This window comes from Nannobrachium achirus (assembly GCF_963921795.1).
Source record: "Nannobrachium achirus genome assembly, chromosome: 5".
In the NCBI taxonomy this organism is placed as follows: domain Eukaryota; kingdom Metazoa; phylum Chordata; class Actinopteri; order Myctophiformes; family Myctophidae; genus Nannobrachium; species Nannobrachium achirus.
Genome location: NC_137814.1, coordinates 26,116,339 through 26,136,408, shown reverse-complemented (window position 1 = coordinate 26,136,408; position 20,070 = coordinate 26,116,339). Strand labels below are relative to the sequence as shown.

At 43.7% G+C, this 20,070-nt stretch overlaps 1 protein-coding gene across 1 annotated transcript in view; it reads right to left on the bottom strand.

Moving 5' to 3' along the window:
- The window catches only part of LOC308284949 (supervillin-like), a gene marked incomplete at both ends in the record, with an annotated part of 83,452 nt that overhangs the window by 27,774 nt on the left and 35,608 nt on the right, over positions 1-20,070 (bottom strand). The window contains 11 exons of the mRNA XM_080725673.1: positions 1,889-2,044; positions 3,123-3,343; positions 3,465-3,642; positions 5,068-5,148; positions 5,640-5,735; positions 6,195-6,342; positions 7,343-7,420; positions 8,407-8,457; positions 12,036-12,168; positions 15,125-15,599; positions 17,357-18,089. Coding sequence (XP_080581799.1) covers positions 1,889-2,044; positions 3,123-3,343; positions 3,465-3,642; positions 5,068-5,148; positions 5,640-5,735; positions 6,195-6,342; positions 7,343-7,420; positions 8,407-8,457; positions 12,036-12,168; positions 15,125-15,599; positions 17,357-18,089 — 2,350 coding nt within the window. The remainder of the gene's footprint in view (positions 1-1,888; positions 2,045-3,122; positions 3,344-3,464; positions 3,643-5,067; positions 5,149-5,639; positions 5,736-6,194; positions 6,343-7,342; positions 7,421-8,406; positions 8,458-12,035; positions 12,169-15,124; positions 15,600-17,356; positions 18,090-20,070) is intronic.

The following is a 20,070-nucleotide window of genomic DNA, read 5'->3' as shown; positions in this document are numbered from 1 at the left end:
TTGACTTTATGTGTCAATCTGTGTGGATAGCATGGGTCATGCTCACCATATAAAGGGCAGAGACCCATTTGATTTGCATAGAAATCTAGCAATTACAAAAAGAGAAATGGCGAATTTAAGTTTGAGGAGTTTCCCTGTAACTCCTCATACCCAGCAAATGGAAAGCATTATTGTACATTTTGCTGAAATACATTGCCCTTTTAAACAGATTCCTTGTTACTTCCATTTAGCGAAGTGTATGTCTTGAAAGAGCACTGTGGGTGAATCGCATCTGAAGTACAAATCAATAAGTGATGTTATGACATGACTTAAATTCAACCTCCAGCCAATGGAGATGCAGAAGTTTTTGAACTGAATGGGTCACTCAGATTAGATTAAAAATGTGAAAGGTCAGAGGAAAAAACTGTGTATTTTATTTGTTTCAAACCTTTAATCCATGCCAACAAATGGAAATCAGATAAGACGTCTCTTGGCATTAGCGGCATACTGTCTAAAGACGCAGTCACAGTTAGCAGTCAGGATCTTTGTGACTCATAGATTGTGATCGTCATTATATAATTCCTATGCTATGGGGATAAGCTGTGTCACAATGCTCTACAAAGCTCCGCTGGTTGTGACGTAATAGTAGTACTTTGATGACATGCATAGTAATAAAGCCCCCTGATCCCATTCACAAATCTCTGAATCAATTTGTCTCATTCACATGACACTGTGGTTATTTCATTTCTTTGTGTGACCCCTGGTGCAGGCCTGGGGTGAAGGTCCTGGTTTCCACCGGAGAGAATAGCGGGTGTGAATCTTGCCTCTGGCTTGCCGGGCGTCCAATTGGGGGCAAAGCCAGGCCAGGGAAGGCAACCTTTGTCGCTGCACCAACGACTCCTAGGGCAGTGTTTCTCAACCTTTTTTCTGCACGGGCACACTTTTCATGTCGCAAGAATCCATGGGCACACCAACATAATACGGGGGCGTCACTGTCGGGAAGAAATCTTGTATCTCCAAGTTTCAAATTTGTACCTTTCTTCAAAGTAAAGCCCTGCTTCATCATACAAGAGTGTCGCACAACAGCAGTGAAAACAGCAGATATGTGTGCTTGTAGATCGGCTGTTTTCACTAGTTTAAATCATTTTTAAAATGATAAATACAATACTGGCTTTCAAGCAGTTTCAAGGGGCACACTTGACCCTTCTCAGGGGCACACCAAAGGACCCCAGGCACAGTGGTTGAGAAACACTGTCCTAGGGGCTGGCATGAGGCCTATCAGCGGGGGATGCCCAACTGTGAGGAGTGGCGTGTTCATTCACACGTCCTACGTCGTCCCTGTGGGCAGGCACGTGGCACAGGCATGCCCCACTTTCCATGCCATACCTGAAGGCAGCATTCAGGAGAATTGTCTTTTCCCGAACTCTCCTGAACTTGAACGCAGTATTTTTGTCCAAGAATGTGTCCTTCGTGTAGAAATCTATGTCCTACACCAGTAGCTAAAGAGTGCTGGGACGCCCCCGAAAATAGCTGATCTACAAGTTCTCAACGCTTCACTGTGGGACACGTTGAGAGCTTGTAGATCAGCTATTTTCGCAATTTTTGGGCCAACAGTGCAATTTTTAGGGAATTTCAGACCCTGCCTCTAACATTCTCTGCACGTCCCTGCCTGTGGGGCTCCTCACCTGCAGGTGACAGGAATACACACAAGTGCATCCAATTCCGGAATTGGCATAACAGCTAAATATATCGAGCCATATCCCGAGTTTCCTGAGTTCCCGTTGTTCTAGTAATGAGCTTATTACACACATGTCATATCTCACATGAGCTTATTGCACACATGTCATAACAAGACCGGATCTCTGACATAAGGTCTTCTAACGCAGCACAGCAAACTTTATGGATTCACCTTTGATCTGCATGAGCATGAGAGTCTTGTACGGCACAGCGCTGTTGTTGGACATCTGATCGGAGATGTTGACACTGCGCAGACTCACACTGCTGAAGTTCTCCTTGCTGGCCAGACCTGCCAGAGCCGCCTCCGAATACTCTGACGTCTTGCACACTGCACGGCACAGACACACAGTAGGACACGTTTGATGACAGCCTGCATAGCTACCGTATATATATACAGTATATACAGTATATTGTCACTGTCGGGCAGAAACCTTGTATCTCCAAGTTTAAAATTTGTATGTTTTTTCGTAAAGTAAAGCCCTGCTTCATCATACAAGGCCGTCACACAAAACTAGTGAAAACACCAGATCTACAAGCACATAACGCCTCGCGTTGTGTGCTTGTAGATCGGCTGTTTTCACTAGTTTAGTTCATTTTTTAAATGATAAATACAAAATGAACTGTTTTGGACAAGGTTTCCACCCGACAACAACGCTATGCTTGTCATAATGTGTATGCATGCAGAATCAAGCTGCTGTACTGCCAAAAATACTCCACTTCTTTAGTCACTGGAGCAGCTCGGACAATTCCTTTTCCACGTTAGTTACAACTTCATCAGGTCATGGTGTGAAGATGTAATTAAGATGGAAGCGTTGTCGTTACTGCCTTGCAAGAAGAAAAGGCTCCAATTGTCCAAGTTGCTCCAGGGTCTTTTTTCTGTCTTGCTCCTGAGATCAGGGGCGTCACAATGGGGGAAAAGTGGGACTGAGTTACTAGGGCCCAAGGTGGAGGGGCCTTAATTATTTTATACTTAAGTTATTGATAAAATAGCAGATACACAAGCTCACAGCACACTGCGAGCTTGTAGATCTGCTATTTTTTAAAAGTCATGAAAATGTGTTCAAATCTTTGAAATGTATTTTTTAAGCAAACCGTTGCAACTCAAATTTTGCTTCTGGGGGGTAATTAAATATTTTGAGATGGGGGTCCGTGGCCAAATCATTTTGGGGGTCCTTGACATGAAAAAGTTTGAGCACCACTGACATAGAAACATAGGTCGCACAAATTTTCACGATTTTCCAAAAATAGTATATATTTTGCAGATATACTATTAAAGCAATAGTTAAAGCACAAAATGTGAGTGAATCCTTGTACCCAGGGCCCAGAATCCGGTGTGACACCCCTGCCTGAGATGCACTGGACCAGCCTGATTTTTCATCCATCAAGCAGTTACGATAATGAAATACACTGAAAGAATGGCACAAAGTCATCCTTTTCTGATGCTCTCCACTCACTCTTCTCGGCCTTGATCCTCTTGCTCTCCAGCTGAGCCACGTTGAGCCTCTGCTCCATGTACTCATGCCTGATGTCCTCCCTGGCTGCCAGCATCTTCAGCGGGTTCCTGGAAGACTGGACGTTCCTGGAGGGACGCACCGACCGCTTGTGCTGCACCATGGCCGAGGTCAGCCTGGATGGATGGGGTTGCAGGACAGTGACATGTTAGGAGGAGACAGATTTGTGTGATTCAAAGATTATTCAAGATTGAACGTTTTGCACAAGCCATCCTTTTGGCTGCGCCATCGGCTTACTTTGGACCCTGAGAACCGAATATGGCGTCAAAGTCTTCGTCGATCTCGATCCTGGACGGCATTCGCGGGAAGTCGGCCACGTGCCTGTAGAACTTAGAAAAGATCTCGTCGTCCAGCTTCATCACCTCCTTCACTGCCTTCTCCGTTACAGTCAGGGTCGTCTCCTGCAGACCAGCAACTACAAAAACACAATGGGGAAAGGTGTGGCAGCAGTGGCACTAATGCATATGTACAGTAGGGTTTGCATTCCACATGCACGGTAGCCTACAGTAACCTCCATAGACAGCTTATTCAGAATCTGTAGGCAAGGGACAATATTTGTTGGTGTATGAAGTGTTCTGGTTTTTCCGTTGAAGACTCAGGACTTCAGACAACGGACTCCACCTTAGCCCTTAGCATTTACTATAGCACTTGCCTACCCTCATTGACCATAACTGTAATTTAGATAGCATTTTTCTATATGGTTTTGTTTTTATAAAGTTTTTACTGAATAGGTGCTTGGTCTACCTGTGTTTTTTAGACTACTATTGTAGTATGTATTGTATGTATTTGATTGATGTTGATGTATTAATGTATTACCTTGCTTATTGTAAACTTCTCTGGATTAACCCTGCAAGGCCCAGCGTTGCTTTTTGGCAACATTTTTTTTAAATCATTTTTAAAAAAATGTTATAATTAGTTCTCCTGTTCTTTTTTCACATTAACATCACCATTAAATCCTATTGTTTAGTATTACAATGCCATTGGCCACGATATTTGCATATAAATACCCCCCACAGAGGCTGACATTCACAAGTCCCAGAGAAGTTGAAATTCCAGCGTCTGGACGAACAACATCTCACTTTTTAACTGAAGCTATTCCTCACTAAAACATAAGTAAAATGCCTGTAATATTTGTTTTCGTGATCATTAGAATGTCTAGAACACGTGCATATGTTAATATTGTGAATATATCCCCAATATGCAAATTAGAGCATGATTTATGAGTTATGATTTATGGCTATAAAACCTTACAAAAACATTGTACATTTTTTAACATTACATTTTCCTGTGATTAGGACTGCTACAACACCATCTGTTTTTTTTTTTTTCTTTTTTTTTTTGGCCAGTAGAAATTAATTCGGGTCTTGCAGGGTTAAGAGCGTCTGCCAAATGCCTAAATTGTAAATGCCTAAATTGTAGGCGAGTACTATTGACCCATCACAGTTGATAGGGTTTTGGTGACATGAGGTTAGCATCCAGGCAAACTGTGTGGAGGGCAAAATGGACGTACGCGCCGTCTCTCAACTCTATTCTCACGTGTCAAGTTGCTATTGAAATTGTAAGAGGAAATGGATTTGTTTTAACTGTCCCCTGCACTCAGAAGCTAAATGATTGTCAGACGATTGCTGATGGATTCCCAGATTGCATGTAGCCTAAATGCTGCTATCGCAAAACCCCATCATAATAATTCCCGGAAGCTGCTGAACTGTGTAAATCCCTCGGTTGTCCAGATAGCCCTAGTGCAAGGCACTCAACCTCTATTGGTCATCTCCTCTCTTTGAAAGATTCATGGGACTGCTGTACTGTACAGTATTTTGTAACTGATAATGGAAGCACTTACCTTTGCTATTCAGACGGCCCAAAAAGATCTCCAACTTGTCAAGCTTCTTGTCTGACTCCATCTCTGGTTTTGCTTCAATTTCTATGAGTGAGAAATACCAGTGTAAGCACAGGAACAAAGGGAACAAAGTGTATATGACAGACATACTGTACGATAACAATGAGAACTGTCCCCTCTTGGGCCAATTAGTGAACAAACCAGTTGTGAGTGTTTCAAATGGTAATCTTGACTATCGCAAAACCTGTGTATGTACAGTATGTCTGTCTGTCTGTCTGTCTGTGTGTCCCGGAAATAACTCGGGCGCTGTCCGACCGAATGGCCTCAACCTTGGCGTGTGTCCCAATGCCGTGTGGCCATTTGATCTGATGAACGGTTCCCAAGATCCGAGTGGCACAGAAGTAGTACTACTGGCAACTTGGCACTTATCAGTCAATCGGTTTGTAAGATTAGCTTGACACACTGAGCCTCGACACCGTAAAAAGGTATGACATTGGTTCACTTGAAATATCTTTATCCAGGACAGTCTTCATGGCCATGATGACACAGGCCATAGGAATGCATCTCATTCTCACCTTCTGGTGGTTTGTTGACGGCAGGTGTGATGCTCTTGAGTTTGGTGGAGACAGGTGACAAGATGGGGCTGATTACTGAGGAGGAGGCAGCCAGGCCTGAGGACAGAGAAACATATTGAGATATTGAGATGAAAACTTTATTTTTTCTTTGTTTGAGCGGTGCTAACTGCTTTGTACACAAGACTAACATCACATGAGATTATGCGTCATAGAAAGTACGCAGAGACCAACATTACCACTGCTGATTTCAGGACAGAACGGCCCATACAAGGAGATATGCACGTGTATCGCATTTGATACCATGCGAAGAGGCGATTTTTTACTTTTTTATTATTCAATCAATCAATAAATAATAATTTGTCGTGTTTTTCCAATTCTTTGGGGGCCCACTTGCAACATCCTCACTGCCCAGTGCACAGAATGTTTGAACGCTCCTGATCTCGGTTAACAGTATTTTGAAGCTCCAGCAACTCAGCTAAGTTTAAGATCAGGTGAGCACGGTGTGTTTTACCATTTCTAAAGATGAACAAAATAGTGATAGGGTCATGCACAGACCTTTCTTGACCATGCGTGCAGCCACGGTGTACTGACTGGAGTCGTTGGCCACTCCCTTCCCCTTTGACTTCCAATCTTCCTCACGAGTCGAGATCATAAGTTTTCTCTCCTCGATGGTCATCTGGGCCTCAATCTCTTCTCCCGTCCTCTGTAAAGACACACAGACACACATGATGTGTAACTAAGTGCGGAGGGAAATCACTTGGAGACAGGCATAGTGCTCTTTCTTGCCAGGTAAACACAATTAATTAGTCAATATGCCAAATCAGATGCATTAGAACAGTTAGAAAGCAAAATATGCATAATACAAATCTAAATGAATACATTGTCAATACATTGACTTCTAAAAGCATTTGCATTGCAGTACTCTTTGTTTGTCTAAGTCACGTAAAAGGACAGTCAAGTATGAGGTTTAAAGGTGAGACTGAACTTTAGCATAGAGATGGTACCAAACAAAGCAGAGATCATTAGAATCCAGTGCATGCTGCCAAATCAACCATGCAAGGTGCATGTTCTCACCTACAGTATGAACATTATATTGTAAACTGCATACTGTGAGTGCACTGCTTTACTGTGCCAGTTACAGTAACTAGTAACTACAGTAATACCACCCATTAATGTAGCAAGAATACTGAACCTAACAATACCGTACAGTATCACTACATTAAAGATGGTGTAAGTATTAAATAACTCTATGTTCCCATAGCAAAAAACGCTATAGAGGGCTATGTCTCTCCAGCTTTTTAGTAAACGGAAAATATACATTTTCAGTTCGGGAATAAAGAATGTCATCCAATGAAGGAGAGGATAACTCATGTCGTATACAGCATAAAGAAGTGAAATTGGAATGAGACAAAAAAATATATAATTAGCAAAAAAATTAAGCCGATCCATGATCTGTGTTTCATCTCCTGTTTGGATGAAATTGGTATCCTCCTAGCCTGATTCTTATTTTTTATTTTTATTTTTTTTTATGTCGTGCCAGAACTGTTTCTCAGAATTCATGCACCTCCAGATTTCCTGACTCTCCAAACTACAGTAGACTTTCAGAAAGCCTGTCCGAACCCTGACATCGAAAGGATGTTCGTAGTACGCTTTCGTCCATGCAGCCCATTGGATTGGGGGGAGGGGCAGGTGCATGTCCTTACCTGGCTGTGAGGGTCAACATATTGACACTGTTGACCAAGGGAGAGAGGAGGAGAATAGGTGGAAGAGAACACAGGCTCCTGAGGGAGGTAGAGGTAGAGGAGGAACGAACGGATGAGAAAGAAAGGATAGGGAAAATAAGGGGAGGTGAGGAAGGGTGAAATGGAAGGGAAAGTGATGGGCATGCATGCAAAATAAATACATGAAGATGGCTGTTGGGGTGTGAGGTGGGGGGCATTTGAATCCTGAGGATATTTCATCATCATCATCATCATCATCGCTGTTAATTTAATTAATCCTTCACTGCAAAGTGTGGCGTCAAAAGCCAGTCACTGTTCTAGAAAACGCCATTCCTGATTTATACTCGCTCACAACGCGCTACACTGCGACGTGGTGTGAACTTGTAGATCAGCTATTTTCAGGGTGTGCAACACAGGTGAGCAACTACTGTAAGTACTTTTAGTCATTTTCCATTCCATTTCGATTAGTCCGTAAAAGGGAAACACACGTGCAGGATGTTACCGTATGTCAAACAAAAATGTGGACAGCAGCACTTCAGAGCCTACTGATCAGAGGGGGACTATGAATGAAAATTAGCATTCTTGCTAAACTGTATATATATATATATCTATGGCGAGGCTCTGTAAGCGGCTCGCTGTCTATAAGAGGGTCTGTGCCCAAATTCAGAGGTGACAATCGTCATCAATACAGTATCATCGATATGCCAGTAATATTATATAGAATGGGCATAAAGAATATATATACAGAACGGCACATCAGATATTAGCGCAGCTGGCGTCAGAATCAGCTAAAGTGCAGGGAAGCTCATCAACGTTGCAGCGTCAACCAACATGGAACAACACCCATCCAGAGAGAGGACTGCTACAGAAGAACATCAGCTGCGCAACACAGCAGCACAACCCCACACTGCAAACAGCATCACGTCACGCAACACTCAACATACTGTACAAGCTGTGATCGGACAAGATTGGCTGTAGCCTGGGGGGGGGGGGGTGTCTCATCATCATCATCATGCCAAGCTGACTGGTTGCGTGTTAGAGCTTACCCACAGCTGTTCCGACACAGCAGAGTACTCCTGAATGACCATCCTTTCTTCCTGATGAACACAGGGGAAGCAGTAGGTCAGAGAAGAGCTTTTGGGACTGCCTGCACTCCCTGCAGGATTACCAACTACCTACCAATATCTGGGTAGGGTACAATACACTAGCAGTAAGAAACAGGGGTCATCGCCCTGCTGGCTTGTGGTGGACATTTGTCAAAATTCTATGAGCGAACAATAATATTACCAGAAACACATAAAGAGCTATAGCCTTAAATGACCTTTATAGGTCTGTACCTCTGAGAACACAGTTATGGGGGGGTCCTTGAAATGAAAGGTTTAGAGAACCACTGTCCCAATGGACTCATAATGTGCCATAGTAAATCAGAGTCATACATACTCCTAAAGCCTAGAGACTGACATTCATTAATTGGGTCTTAGGGATGACAAAAAGACAACATTATAATGTTATATGTGAGAAAACAAAAATATCTAGAATTTGCCATGGACAAGGCCAAGTCCTGCCAAGGAGTAACTAGGTAGGTAGGTACATTTACTCAAGTAATGTACTTGATTACAAATTCAGGGTACTTCTTACTTCACGGCATATCCATTTCTCGATACTTTGTACTTCTACTCCACTGCATGTCAGAGGCAATAATATGTTTTCCTCCACTACCATTGTCAACTTTATTTAGTACTCAGCAGATGTTGATTATTTACACAAAACATATATTAACTGATAAAGGATGATGTAGTATAGGTTAAGCTACCCAGCAGCAGTAGTTAAATTCACACAACGCCTCGCTTGTAGATCGGCTGTTTTCACTAGTTTAGATCATTTTTAAAATGATAAATACAAAACAAACGGTTTTGGACATACAATGTTTCCACCCGACTATGACGATATCATTGTTAATACATGTCACATTCTGCATAATGGCTACTTTTACATTTTGGAACCGTTAAGTATATTTGATGCCAATACTTTTGTACTTTTATTCGGACTATTATGATATTGCTATTTTATCGATCTATTTTATCTATATAGTATCAAATCTGAGTACGCCCTCCACCGCTGGAAAGAATGGCATTGATTTTTTTAAATCCACAAAGATTTTATTGTATTGTCTACCGACAATCACACACTATCCCCTTGCACTGCATGTTAGGTTGGATTCGTTCTTTTGACCGTATATGTTGTGAAACTCATTTGTAAAACACAGCAAGCCTCTGCAAAAGACAAAGTGTGGTACATACATATTATTATACAGTACTTGGTGGTGATGGCTCGATGTGAATGTGACACAGACACAGACACAGACACAGACAATGACAATGACGCCATATGTCCTTCTAGTAGTGTCAAATGGACTAAACACATTAGTCCTGGACATTAAAGTGAAATTTCATCTGCAGTGACTTGATCTGAGATGATATTGCAGAAGAGCGAGAGAGAGATGGGGCGGGGGTGTTCTCTCAAATGTCCCAGACTCCTAATTCCTTAGAGAGAACTCTCCCATATGCTGCACGTTTTATACTAGAGAGGCTACAGAATCTGCATTTTGCCCCTGATCTGATACAACAGATGGGTCAAGAGTGTGTGTGTGTGTGTTTGTGGGGGGTGGGGGACTCTAGAGGATCAGAACCTACATACACAGTTACATCCTAATTTGAAGCTGCAATCTGTAACTTTAACGTAAAACCTCTTGTCAACCAACAGTGGTCCTACTACCCCGATCACAAGATCTAAATGTCTCAATAGAAGAGTGGGGAGGAGACGAAATACCGGAGAGGCTGCGTCTAATCCACGGGCGGACGCGTCTGCGGTCGAGGACACTCTGGGAGCTCGCCCTTCCTCCAAATACAACCACCGCAGTAGTGTTAGTTGGATTGTATCCTTATACTCTGTCGTACAGATTGGTTAACATACTGTAACATGTTATTCACTAATCAAGTTATGAGTTTAAGCTTTAACTCTGAGAGTGTGTGTGTAAAAAAACATCCATTTGTGTTGATTTTTATACTTTTTAGGGTCAAATGAACACTGGGGAGGTTTACCGTGTACAATTTGGCACTGGCTGGTGATGTATTATGATAAAGATGCCTCGGACGTAAAGAGCTACAGCGGAGAAATGTTTCTCGCCGATTTTTTTAAAACACATTTTTGGAGACTGCTCCTACACATTTTGCCCTAAAATCACGCTGCGACCTGACGGTCGCTTATCTCCCGATTAGGGAGTCTTGCTGGTTTTTAAAATATGATATGATGTTATAGATGGAGTGATGTGGTGTGATGTGGAATGTGACAACCCCCACCCAAATGCCACCTTTATACAGTATCATAAGCCAAGCCATATGTAGCCTAGGCTATGCAACATGTACAGTAGCTATAGTATTTCAACAAATACCATTTAACTCTGCTCAATAAATATAGATCTCTAGTGAATTTTATTTTCTTAAAAAAATCTTCAGCACATCCCACATTTGCTGACCGGTACATTTCAACATAATGCACATTAACTCATTCTGTGCCAGATGCCAAAATGGCTCCAAGGTAGCTGTGCCGACATTTTGTATGTTTTTCTTTACTATGCAATGAAAAAAAAATGATTTTTTTTTTTATATTTTTTTTCCCCACAGAAACAGACACAGTTGTTGTGATTCAGTGGCAAAAAGATTTTGTCAATCGGACAAATGGTTCCAGAGATAGAGCTGTTTGAATGAAAAAAAGTGTCCATCCACTAGAATGGACACACATGAACACACATTTTCTCAATCAGCTAAACGAGGGAGCGAACACACAAACAGAGAAAAGCATCTCTCTGATCTCAGGTCATTTTGACATCTTTAAAAAAATATATATATATGTTTTTTTTTTTTTTTTTCTATGTAAAAAACACAAAAACCGTCATAAGCCGTCATTGGCACACAGGGCTATTGGGGAAAAAAACGTCATAAGCCGTCATTGGCACAGAATAAGGACATTCATGGTGTCAATAAAGTTTGTACTATCTGCGGCATACTTTTTGTGAAGGTGTGCAGTACCTACAGTACCAGATTTGTTTAACAACTGTACATTAAACCTGGAATCCCTACTTTGGTCATGTCACTATAAGCAAAAATGTTCAAAATGTCCCCTAATTTCCTCCCAATGTCCTGAAAATAGCAGGTTACTGCTGACAACGCTGTTTTGGCTATGTTATGTTTTGAATAGCCAAAACAACATAATAGGGTTTAACCTCTTGAACCCCAGCATCCCTATTCTGGGGGGGAACATTCACCCCCCAAAAATTGCAGATCTAAAATAGCATTGGAACACATTGTGAGCTTTGTAGATCAGCTATTTTTGCCGCAGATATTTGGAGTATATGGGGGGGGGGGGGGGGGGGGGAGGTCCAAGTTTCAAATTTGTATGTTTTTTCGTAAAGTAAACCCTGCTTCATCATACAAGACTGTCACACAAAACTAGTGAAACTAGCTGGTAGATCAGCTATTTTCACTAGTTTAAACCATTTTTAAAATGCTAAATACAAAACAAACATACAAGGTTTCCAGCCGACAACAACGATTTACAAAAGTGGTCACGATCTAACAACACGTTTTGAACCCAACTCTTCGCTGACGACACCAACCTTTTTCTGGTAGTTCTGCTCGGTCTCCCATAGCTGAGCCTGCTGCTCACTGGAGGCCACTTTCACCACCTCCTGCTTCTTATTGATCCTGTTCTTCCAGTCCTCCTCGCCGCTCTTCTTCAGCAGCGCCAGTCTAAGGGAAGGGGACACGGTCACAGTTACAACCAACAAGTATTACCTAACCACTTGGTAAGAACAAAGTCAAAGCTTCTCTGTACCACAGTTAAAGGTGTAGAATTATGGAAGCCAGTAGTGAAGAACTGAAAAACTGTAGTACATTACTTAAGTTTTTTTTTTTTTTTTTTGTATAAAAACATATTGAAAGGATATCGTAATACTGAACAACAGAAGCTCTCAATGCGTCCCGATGCGACGTGGTGTGAGCTTGTAGATTTGCAAAGATTTGTATACATTTTATACATTTGAAAACTTGCTAAATGGGACAATCTGCATAATTAATACTTTTACTTTCGGTACTTTAAGTACATTTTGAATACCGAACTTGTACTCTTAACAGACTATTTCTACAATAGGGTATACATACTTGTTCTTTTTTCCCCCAATAAGTCACATAATGAGTCACATAATTGTCACATTATTGAGCAGTGATAGCTGAGTGGTTAGTGTCCACACCTAGGACTCCGGAGGCCCCAGAGGTCGCAGGTACGATCCCCCGCTCCGGCTATCACTGCTCCCCTCTCCCCGGCGCTCCTTGTGAGCAGCACTGGGTTCAGCTGGGATAAGCTGGAGAAAAAAAGCAGCTGGGTTGGGCTGCGATACTGAATTTCCCTCGCGGGATGAGAAGGTATTCATTATCATTATCATTCATTACATAATGCTACAGTGCACACTATAAGGCTGTGATTCTAAAACCTTTTCATTTCAAGAACCCCCAGTTTACAATACATTGGTCCCACGGACACCCATAACTCTGAGAGTGTACAAATGGTTCACCTAATATATCTCTATATACAGTATTGCTTACGACCATACCACCCTGAAACACGCCCGATCTCTATATACAGTAAATATTCAATTCTCTGAGAGAAACGAATGACAGTCTGTCTGCTTAACGGTGGCCAGCGTGATGGTCTACCTACAATGAAAATGCAGTTTGGAGGATTTGAATTGCACTGCAACTGTTATAGCTTCCATCAATTTTCCAGGAGCCATCTGAATGAACCAGGCCAGAGATTTACTTTTTACAACCTAAAAAAAAACAAAAAAACAGTGTGTGTGTGTGTGTGTGTGTGTGTGTGTGTGTGTGTGTGTGTGTGTGTGTGTGTGTGTGTGTGTGTGTGTGTGTGTGTGTGTGTGTGTGTGTGCGTGAGCATCAGGGCTGTCAGTGCTACAAGAGGAGCACTGATAACGGATGGCTTAGCGCTGGAGGAAAAGTATGTCATCATGGGCGCTACTTCAGCGCGGACAGGGCAGAAATGAGGGCATTAGGCGGAGTAAAGCTCCGGAACCGAGCTGAATCTCACGGGATTCCTTCCAAGTCCACACAGTTCTGTCTCCACCAGCCGGGAGGAGAGGTGCAACGCCTGCTAAAAATAAACACTTTTCTGCTCACCCCCACAAAGGTAAAAAAGAGAGAGGGGAGGGGGGCACAGCATCACGAGGAAGGACACGCACCAGCGCCAGAGAAGTTTGCGTTGCTATGGCCTGATTTGATTAAAAATGATATGAGAATATGCAAATATTTCAAGCTGATCTTAAAGGAGTAGTTCACTCCCAAAATGACTTTTTTTTCCTATTGATTAGTCACACCATGGAGACTTGAGTTCAATAATATTTTATTGTATTCGTCGCAAGACAAAAACATGTAATATAGTAAATGTACCCTCATTGATTCTGGATGGGGACAGAGACCCAAATGAATGGGCCTGGATGGGGACCCTAATACAAGGCCCTGGATGGGGACCCTAATACAAGGCCCTGGATGGGGACCCAAATGCATTTGTGTGAGAATCAATGGGGGTAAATTTCATTGACCCTTGATCCTAAATTTACCCCCATTGATTCTGACCCAAATGCATTTGGGTCCCCATCCAGGGCCTTATTTCATGGGTCCCCATCCAGGCCCATGCATTTGGGTACCCATCCAGAATCAATGGGGGTAAATTTACTATAATCCTTTTTCTTTTTTTTTGTCTTAGGAATGCGACGAATACAAAAAAAATATTATTGAACTCAAGTCTCCATGGTGTGACAATAGAAAAAAAATCATTTTGGTGGTGAACTACCCCCTTACTTTAGCATCCCTATTCTGAACATGTCATGATATAGGAGAACATTCGCTGAACCATGGCGAACATCTGGCGATAAATAGCAGATCTGCTAAACGATGCGGCATGTTTGGAGCTTGTATCAGCTATTTGTGTTCGATATAGTGGGGGGAACAAAGGGGACCAAGTATAGAACCTCGGGGGATCCCGGGGAAGAAAGTATAATTCTGTAGGAATTAAGTGGTTATAATCCTCAAGTCATCAAGGCTCAAGTGTCTTGCACACCTGAATACATTCTTGGACGTCAGTGGAGCTGACATGTACAAGCTAAGGAATCCAAAACAACCATACACTAGTCTTCACTACTTACAGTATTCACTAAATAATACACTGAATAATAGGCAACTTTAGCTTCAAGGAAACGTTCTTCGTGCATAATTATGCAAATGGCATCCTCTAAAACATCAAACTAACTCTGGACTGGTTCATTTCAAAATACATTTTAGATTGAAGCGTCCTTTAAGTATACTTGATTAGGTTGCTAGCCGAAGGGGTTTCAATCACTTAAGCCCTAGTTGTACAGTTAGATAGAGATAGATCTGGATCAAGAGCGTCTTCTAAATGCCTAAAATGTAATTTGTAAATTGATAGAGAAATAGTCGCTACGCGTTGCGATGTGACATGCTGTGAGCTTGTAGGTCTGCTATTCTCGCTATTTCGGAACATTTAAACTCAAAACGACCAACTCATCCAGTTTCAGTCACGCATAGTATTTCACATGCACTGTGACACATAAGGCCTTTTTGTGGGGATCAAATCGGCCGCCACCACACGCACGCAGCCACCATTCGACCAACATACCTCTCTTTGATGGACATCTGCTTGGCTGTCATGTTGTCAGACAGGTGGTCCCCGGACCCGGACGGGGACAGCAGCTCGCCGGCGGGCTCGCTCTGGTCCAGAGGCAGGGACTGGGACTTCACCAGCGGCTGGGGGAAAGACTGGGGCTTGGGCAGGGTCTGGGGCTGGGGCTTCTGGAGGGGCTGGACGGGGCCCTGAGGTTTGGGCTGGGTCTGCGGGGGTTGGGCGAACGCTTTCGGAGGGGTGGTGGTGGTGGTGGTGATGGTGGGCGGCGATGGCTGGGGCTGTGGTTGGATGTAAGACTGCGGTTTGGGTTGGGTGGGAGGTGGGTGTTGTTGGGTGTAGGGCTTGGGGAGGGTCTGGGGTGGGTGGATAAAGGGCTGCTGCTGCTGCTGGATGCTGGAGGCGTGAGACGCACTCCTGGAGGATACTGCTGCTATCGTAGCTCTTAACGGCACTGGGTGATCTGGCAGCTCTGAAAGGAAACACACACACACACACACACACACACACACACACACACACACACACACACACACACACACACACACACACACACACACACACACACACACACACACACACACACACACACACACACACACACACACACACACACACACACACACACACAAATATTGTCACTGTCGGGCAGAAACCTTGTATCTCCAAGTTTCAATTTGTACATTATATCGTAAAGCAAAGCCTTACTTCATCATACAAGGCTGTCGCACAAGATTAGTGAAAATAGCAGATCTACAAGCACACAATGCCTCGCGGTGTGAGGCGTTGTGTGCTTGTAGATCGGCTATTTTTACTATCTTAAATCACTTTTAAAATGATGAATACAAAACCAACAGTTTTGGACATTCCAGGTTTCCAACCGAGAACGGCGATATATACGTGCATCAAGCATCAACTTACAGGTTGCAACACCACGTACTGTAAGTGCACATAACACCTGAGTTATACTTTGTAGCACCGACATGCACCAAAGTGTAAATCAGGATTAAACATGTGCACACATGCACACAACATGAACATGGTGACACACTTGCATTGTAAATCACTTGTGTAATCAATATACTCTCCTCCCTCTCATAGACACACAAATAACATAAACACAGGGTTTTTTGAGAATTGTAGGAACCACATGCAGAGCCTACAGGTAGTATTAAACCCTATTCACACACAACGTAGGTGTTTAATCACACTATAGTATGATGCACCACACTAGAGTCTGCACACCAGTCACACCACACAGTCTCTTCATGCAGGAGTAAATGAAAGAAAAGGCCCAGAGGCTGCAGACAAGGATCTCATTGTGTCCTCCCCTGCACTCCATCTCCTTCATTCACCAGCTGGACAATAATTGTTTCTGCACTCTTCTTCTCACAGCGGGTGCTTTCATGTCCCCCTGCTTGTATGTATTATGTGTGCATCATGCATGAGAAAAGACCACCCCTGGTCCTGGATGCAATGTGCATTAGCACGCTAAAACCAGGTCAGCCCGGTTAACGGACTGTATAGCTGCACCAACTACCCACTGGTATTAAAAACACACACAAAAACACACATGCAAAGAGACCACAGCCCCTCGCTGGTAAAAAAAAAAAACAACCAAAAAAACATGCATGCATGCAGATATCTGGAGATGCACGTATGCAGAAATCTAGAGATGCATGCATGCAGAGACATCTAGAAATGCATGCATGCAGACATCTAGAGCAAAACCTTCGCTGTCTGTCTGCTGACAAACTGCCTGTCAGGGTACCGGGGGTTCCTCTTTATAGACAAAGGAAGCCACAGGGCAAATACACAGAAAGATATGCTAATTAGATTCAGCACCAGACATCTCTCTCTCTCTCTCTCTCTCTCTCTCTCTCTCTCTCTCTCTCTGTCCCTCCGTGTGTGCACTAACTAAATCACATACCCCCGAGTGAGACAAGTGCATGTGTGCGGCGGGCGGAAAGCGAGTGTGTGTGGAAACACGCTGCATAAGACAATGAGGATAATTGGAATCGCCCCACCATGACAACGTTTCCTCTCTCTCTCCCTCTCTCTCTCTTCCCCCCCCCCCCATCTCCCCTTCCTGTCATTTGCCTTCCTTCATCTCTCCATCTCTATGTACCTCTCTCAGACTCATATTCTCCTCCTGTTCTTCCTGTCCTTTCTCCTCCTCTCCATCTCCTCCTGTCTCTAGGGGTTTTTTTTCCCGGAGGAGCCTCCTACCTGAGATGGGAGCCTGGCTCCTGTCACCGCTCCGCTCTGTGCGCTGCAGCCCATGTGTGGAGGAACTGTGTGCGTCTCTCAGGAAGCCTCCTCCTTCTGCCCGATCCCTCCTCTCCTGGGAGTCTCCCTCGGCGGCTCGCCGGCTGGACAGCGGCAGCTCCGGCCGCTCGTCGCCCCTCCTGGCAGGGGGGCTGTAGGGCAGTGGAGGCTGGGGCTCCGGCGCTGGGGGCTGCTGCTGCGTCTGTCTCTCCCTGTCCCTGTCGGGGGAGTGCAGACGCCCCTTACCGCCGCCGTCTCGGCTCTCCTCTCTGGCTCCTCCCCGCCGTCTCCCCCTCCCCACCGCCTCCTCCTCCTCCTCCCACCTCTCGGTCGCAGGGGGAGGTGGGGCTTTGAGCTCGCAGTGGTCGGGGAGAGGAGGGGAGGTGGTCAGCTCCAGCTCAGGGGGGCTGGGGTCCCCACTCTGGGTCATGGAGAAGTACCTCAGCCCCCTCTCCTGGTGGCTGCCGGCAGTGCCAGAGGCAGGGGGCAGCTGCTGCTGCTGCTGGGCTGGACTGTAAGGGACAGACGTGGACGTCCCCAGGTGGACACGGTCGTCGTCTCCGCCACCACCGCCAACGCCACTGGCTGGCGTCACGGTGACCGTGGTGACAGAGGCCTGGGAGGTGACAGTAGCCACGGAGCGGACCAGAGTCGCCGACAGGGGCTCCAGTTTGACCCCGTCCCCATTCTGAAGCTGCATAGAGGATGTCAGGACACAGGAAACAGAGACGTTATGAATGAATACATGAATGGATGGATGGATAGGGCTGTCACGATTATGACATTTTACATGACAATTAATTGTCATTCAAATAATTGAGACTAATGACTTAATTATGTTTTTTGTCGTTGACAATTACATTTCTATTTGGCTTTTAGGCTTTGAAGCCAGCAGATATGACACATAATCTATACAAAGAAATTACTGACATATTTGACAACTTTACTTAAAAAAAAGAACACTGATAGCGCAATAGCCGATCTACAAGCTCACAATGTTGTTGCATCGTGACTGCAGATCGGATATTTCCACCATTTTTAAAAATCTTTGAAATTGGAAACGTTTATGATGATTATGTCAAATAATTGCGATTATGTCAAATAATTGCGATTATGTCAAATAATTGCGATTAGACGATTATGTAATGACTGTGACAGGCCTATGGATGGATGCATGGATGGATGGATGGATCGATGGATGGCGACAGAAGCAGATTAGATTAGCCTCGGCCACATACAGTAAACAGATTATCAGCTGTACGGGCGAATCATTCATACATTAAACCTTCTACAGTGGCTGTGGAAAGGTCAGGCCATGAATGAATTGAGCCAGCCATAAACCATATAAAACAATTATTCTCCCTCACCACATCTATCCTGACATTAAGAAGCGACTCATCCATGACATTCACAAGCATTTTGTAATACCAGAGCGAAGTTCAACTACCAGGCGATATGAATCTCTCGTTTCAATTTGTGGTTAATTTTCCATCATTTGACAGCATGGCGGTGAGACGGTGAGACCATTTGGCTTTAGTGATTCATACATCTTCCACTGATGTGGGCCCATTTTGACCTAGACCAGCCATATCTCAATCCAGCCTGCTGTGGCATTTAGTCTAGATTGAAATATATTGAATTCCGAATGAAAAATGTGACCTCTTGACGAACTTTCAGAGTTTTGTCAGAAACTCGACTTAAGAATCTTAAGAATCTGATGAAGAAGATTTTTTATTTATTTCAAAATGATGATCGGGTTGCAATTTGTGCACTGAACTGTATACTTTCATTATGCAGACATTCAATATCAAGGCCAGATTTGATCTCACTATAACTGTGATGGTAAGCCGTTTTCATAAAAGGCCAAAAGTGGATAAAGCTCAGTGTGATGAAATATACAGCGCCTTGTTATGTTATGTATGAACAAGCAGTTCGAATGAGTTGCTAACTTGTGCTGCTATTAAAAGAAGTTCTCGTTTAGAGCCTCTAAAAACAAACCCAACATAAGCTCTCAGAAGCATTCATAAAGGTTAGCATGTAGCAGTTCATTTCCATAGGAATGACTGGCACATTTGCCCTCGTTTGTCCTTTGTTTAAAAAAGGAGGGAAACAAAGGAAAAAAATATACCTTGCAGGGATGAATATCGTTTGTGATCTGCTTCCCCAAATCAGATCGGATGACGCTCACACTGCAGGAAATCTCCTCCTTCCTCAACTTAGCTTTCTAACGGTGAGGATGTTATTTTAAAGACAGCTTGAGGTTCTTTCTCATCAGGGAACCCGGGTCCGGATCCAAGCACACTTGACCCCAAAGTCCAGTTAGTTTGATCTAGTGTTCAATATTTGTACCCTACCATGTACGTATACCCAGTAACGAACCATGCCCAGGTCCACTTGAAAACGTGGTCTCAAGTATGGCTCATGTGTACTCGGGTATAGCCTACAGTTTGCTTAATGGGGTGAAAACTACCCAAGTGTACTCGGGTAAGGAACAACATTCCTAATGTGAAAGCTGAGGGGGCGAGGGAGTGAAGGGGACAGGTCAGTCGTACTCAGGCGCAGTATGAAACAATCGTACTTAATACTGAAAAACGCCCTGAAAGCTGCCACAAGCAATGCATGGCAGCATGAATAATGGTCACTAGCATGAATACAACCAGATGGGAAGCTCAGTC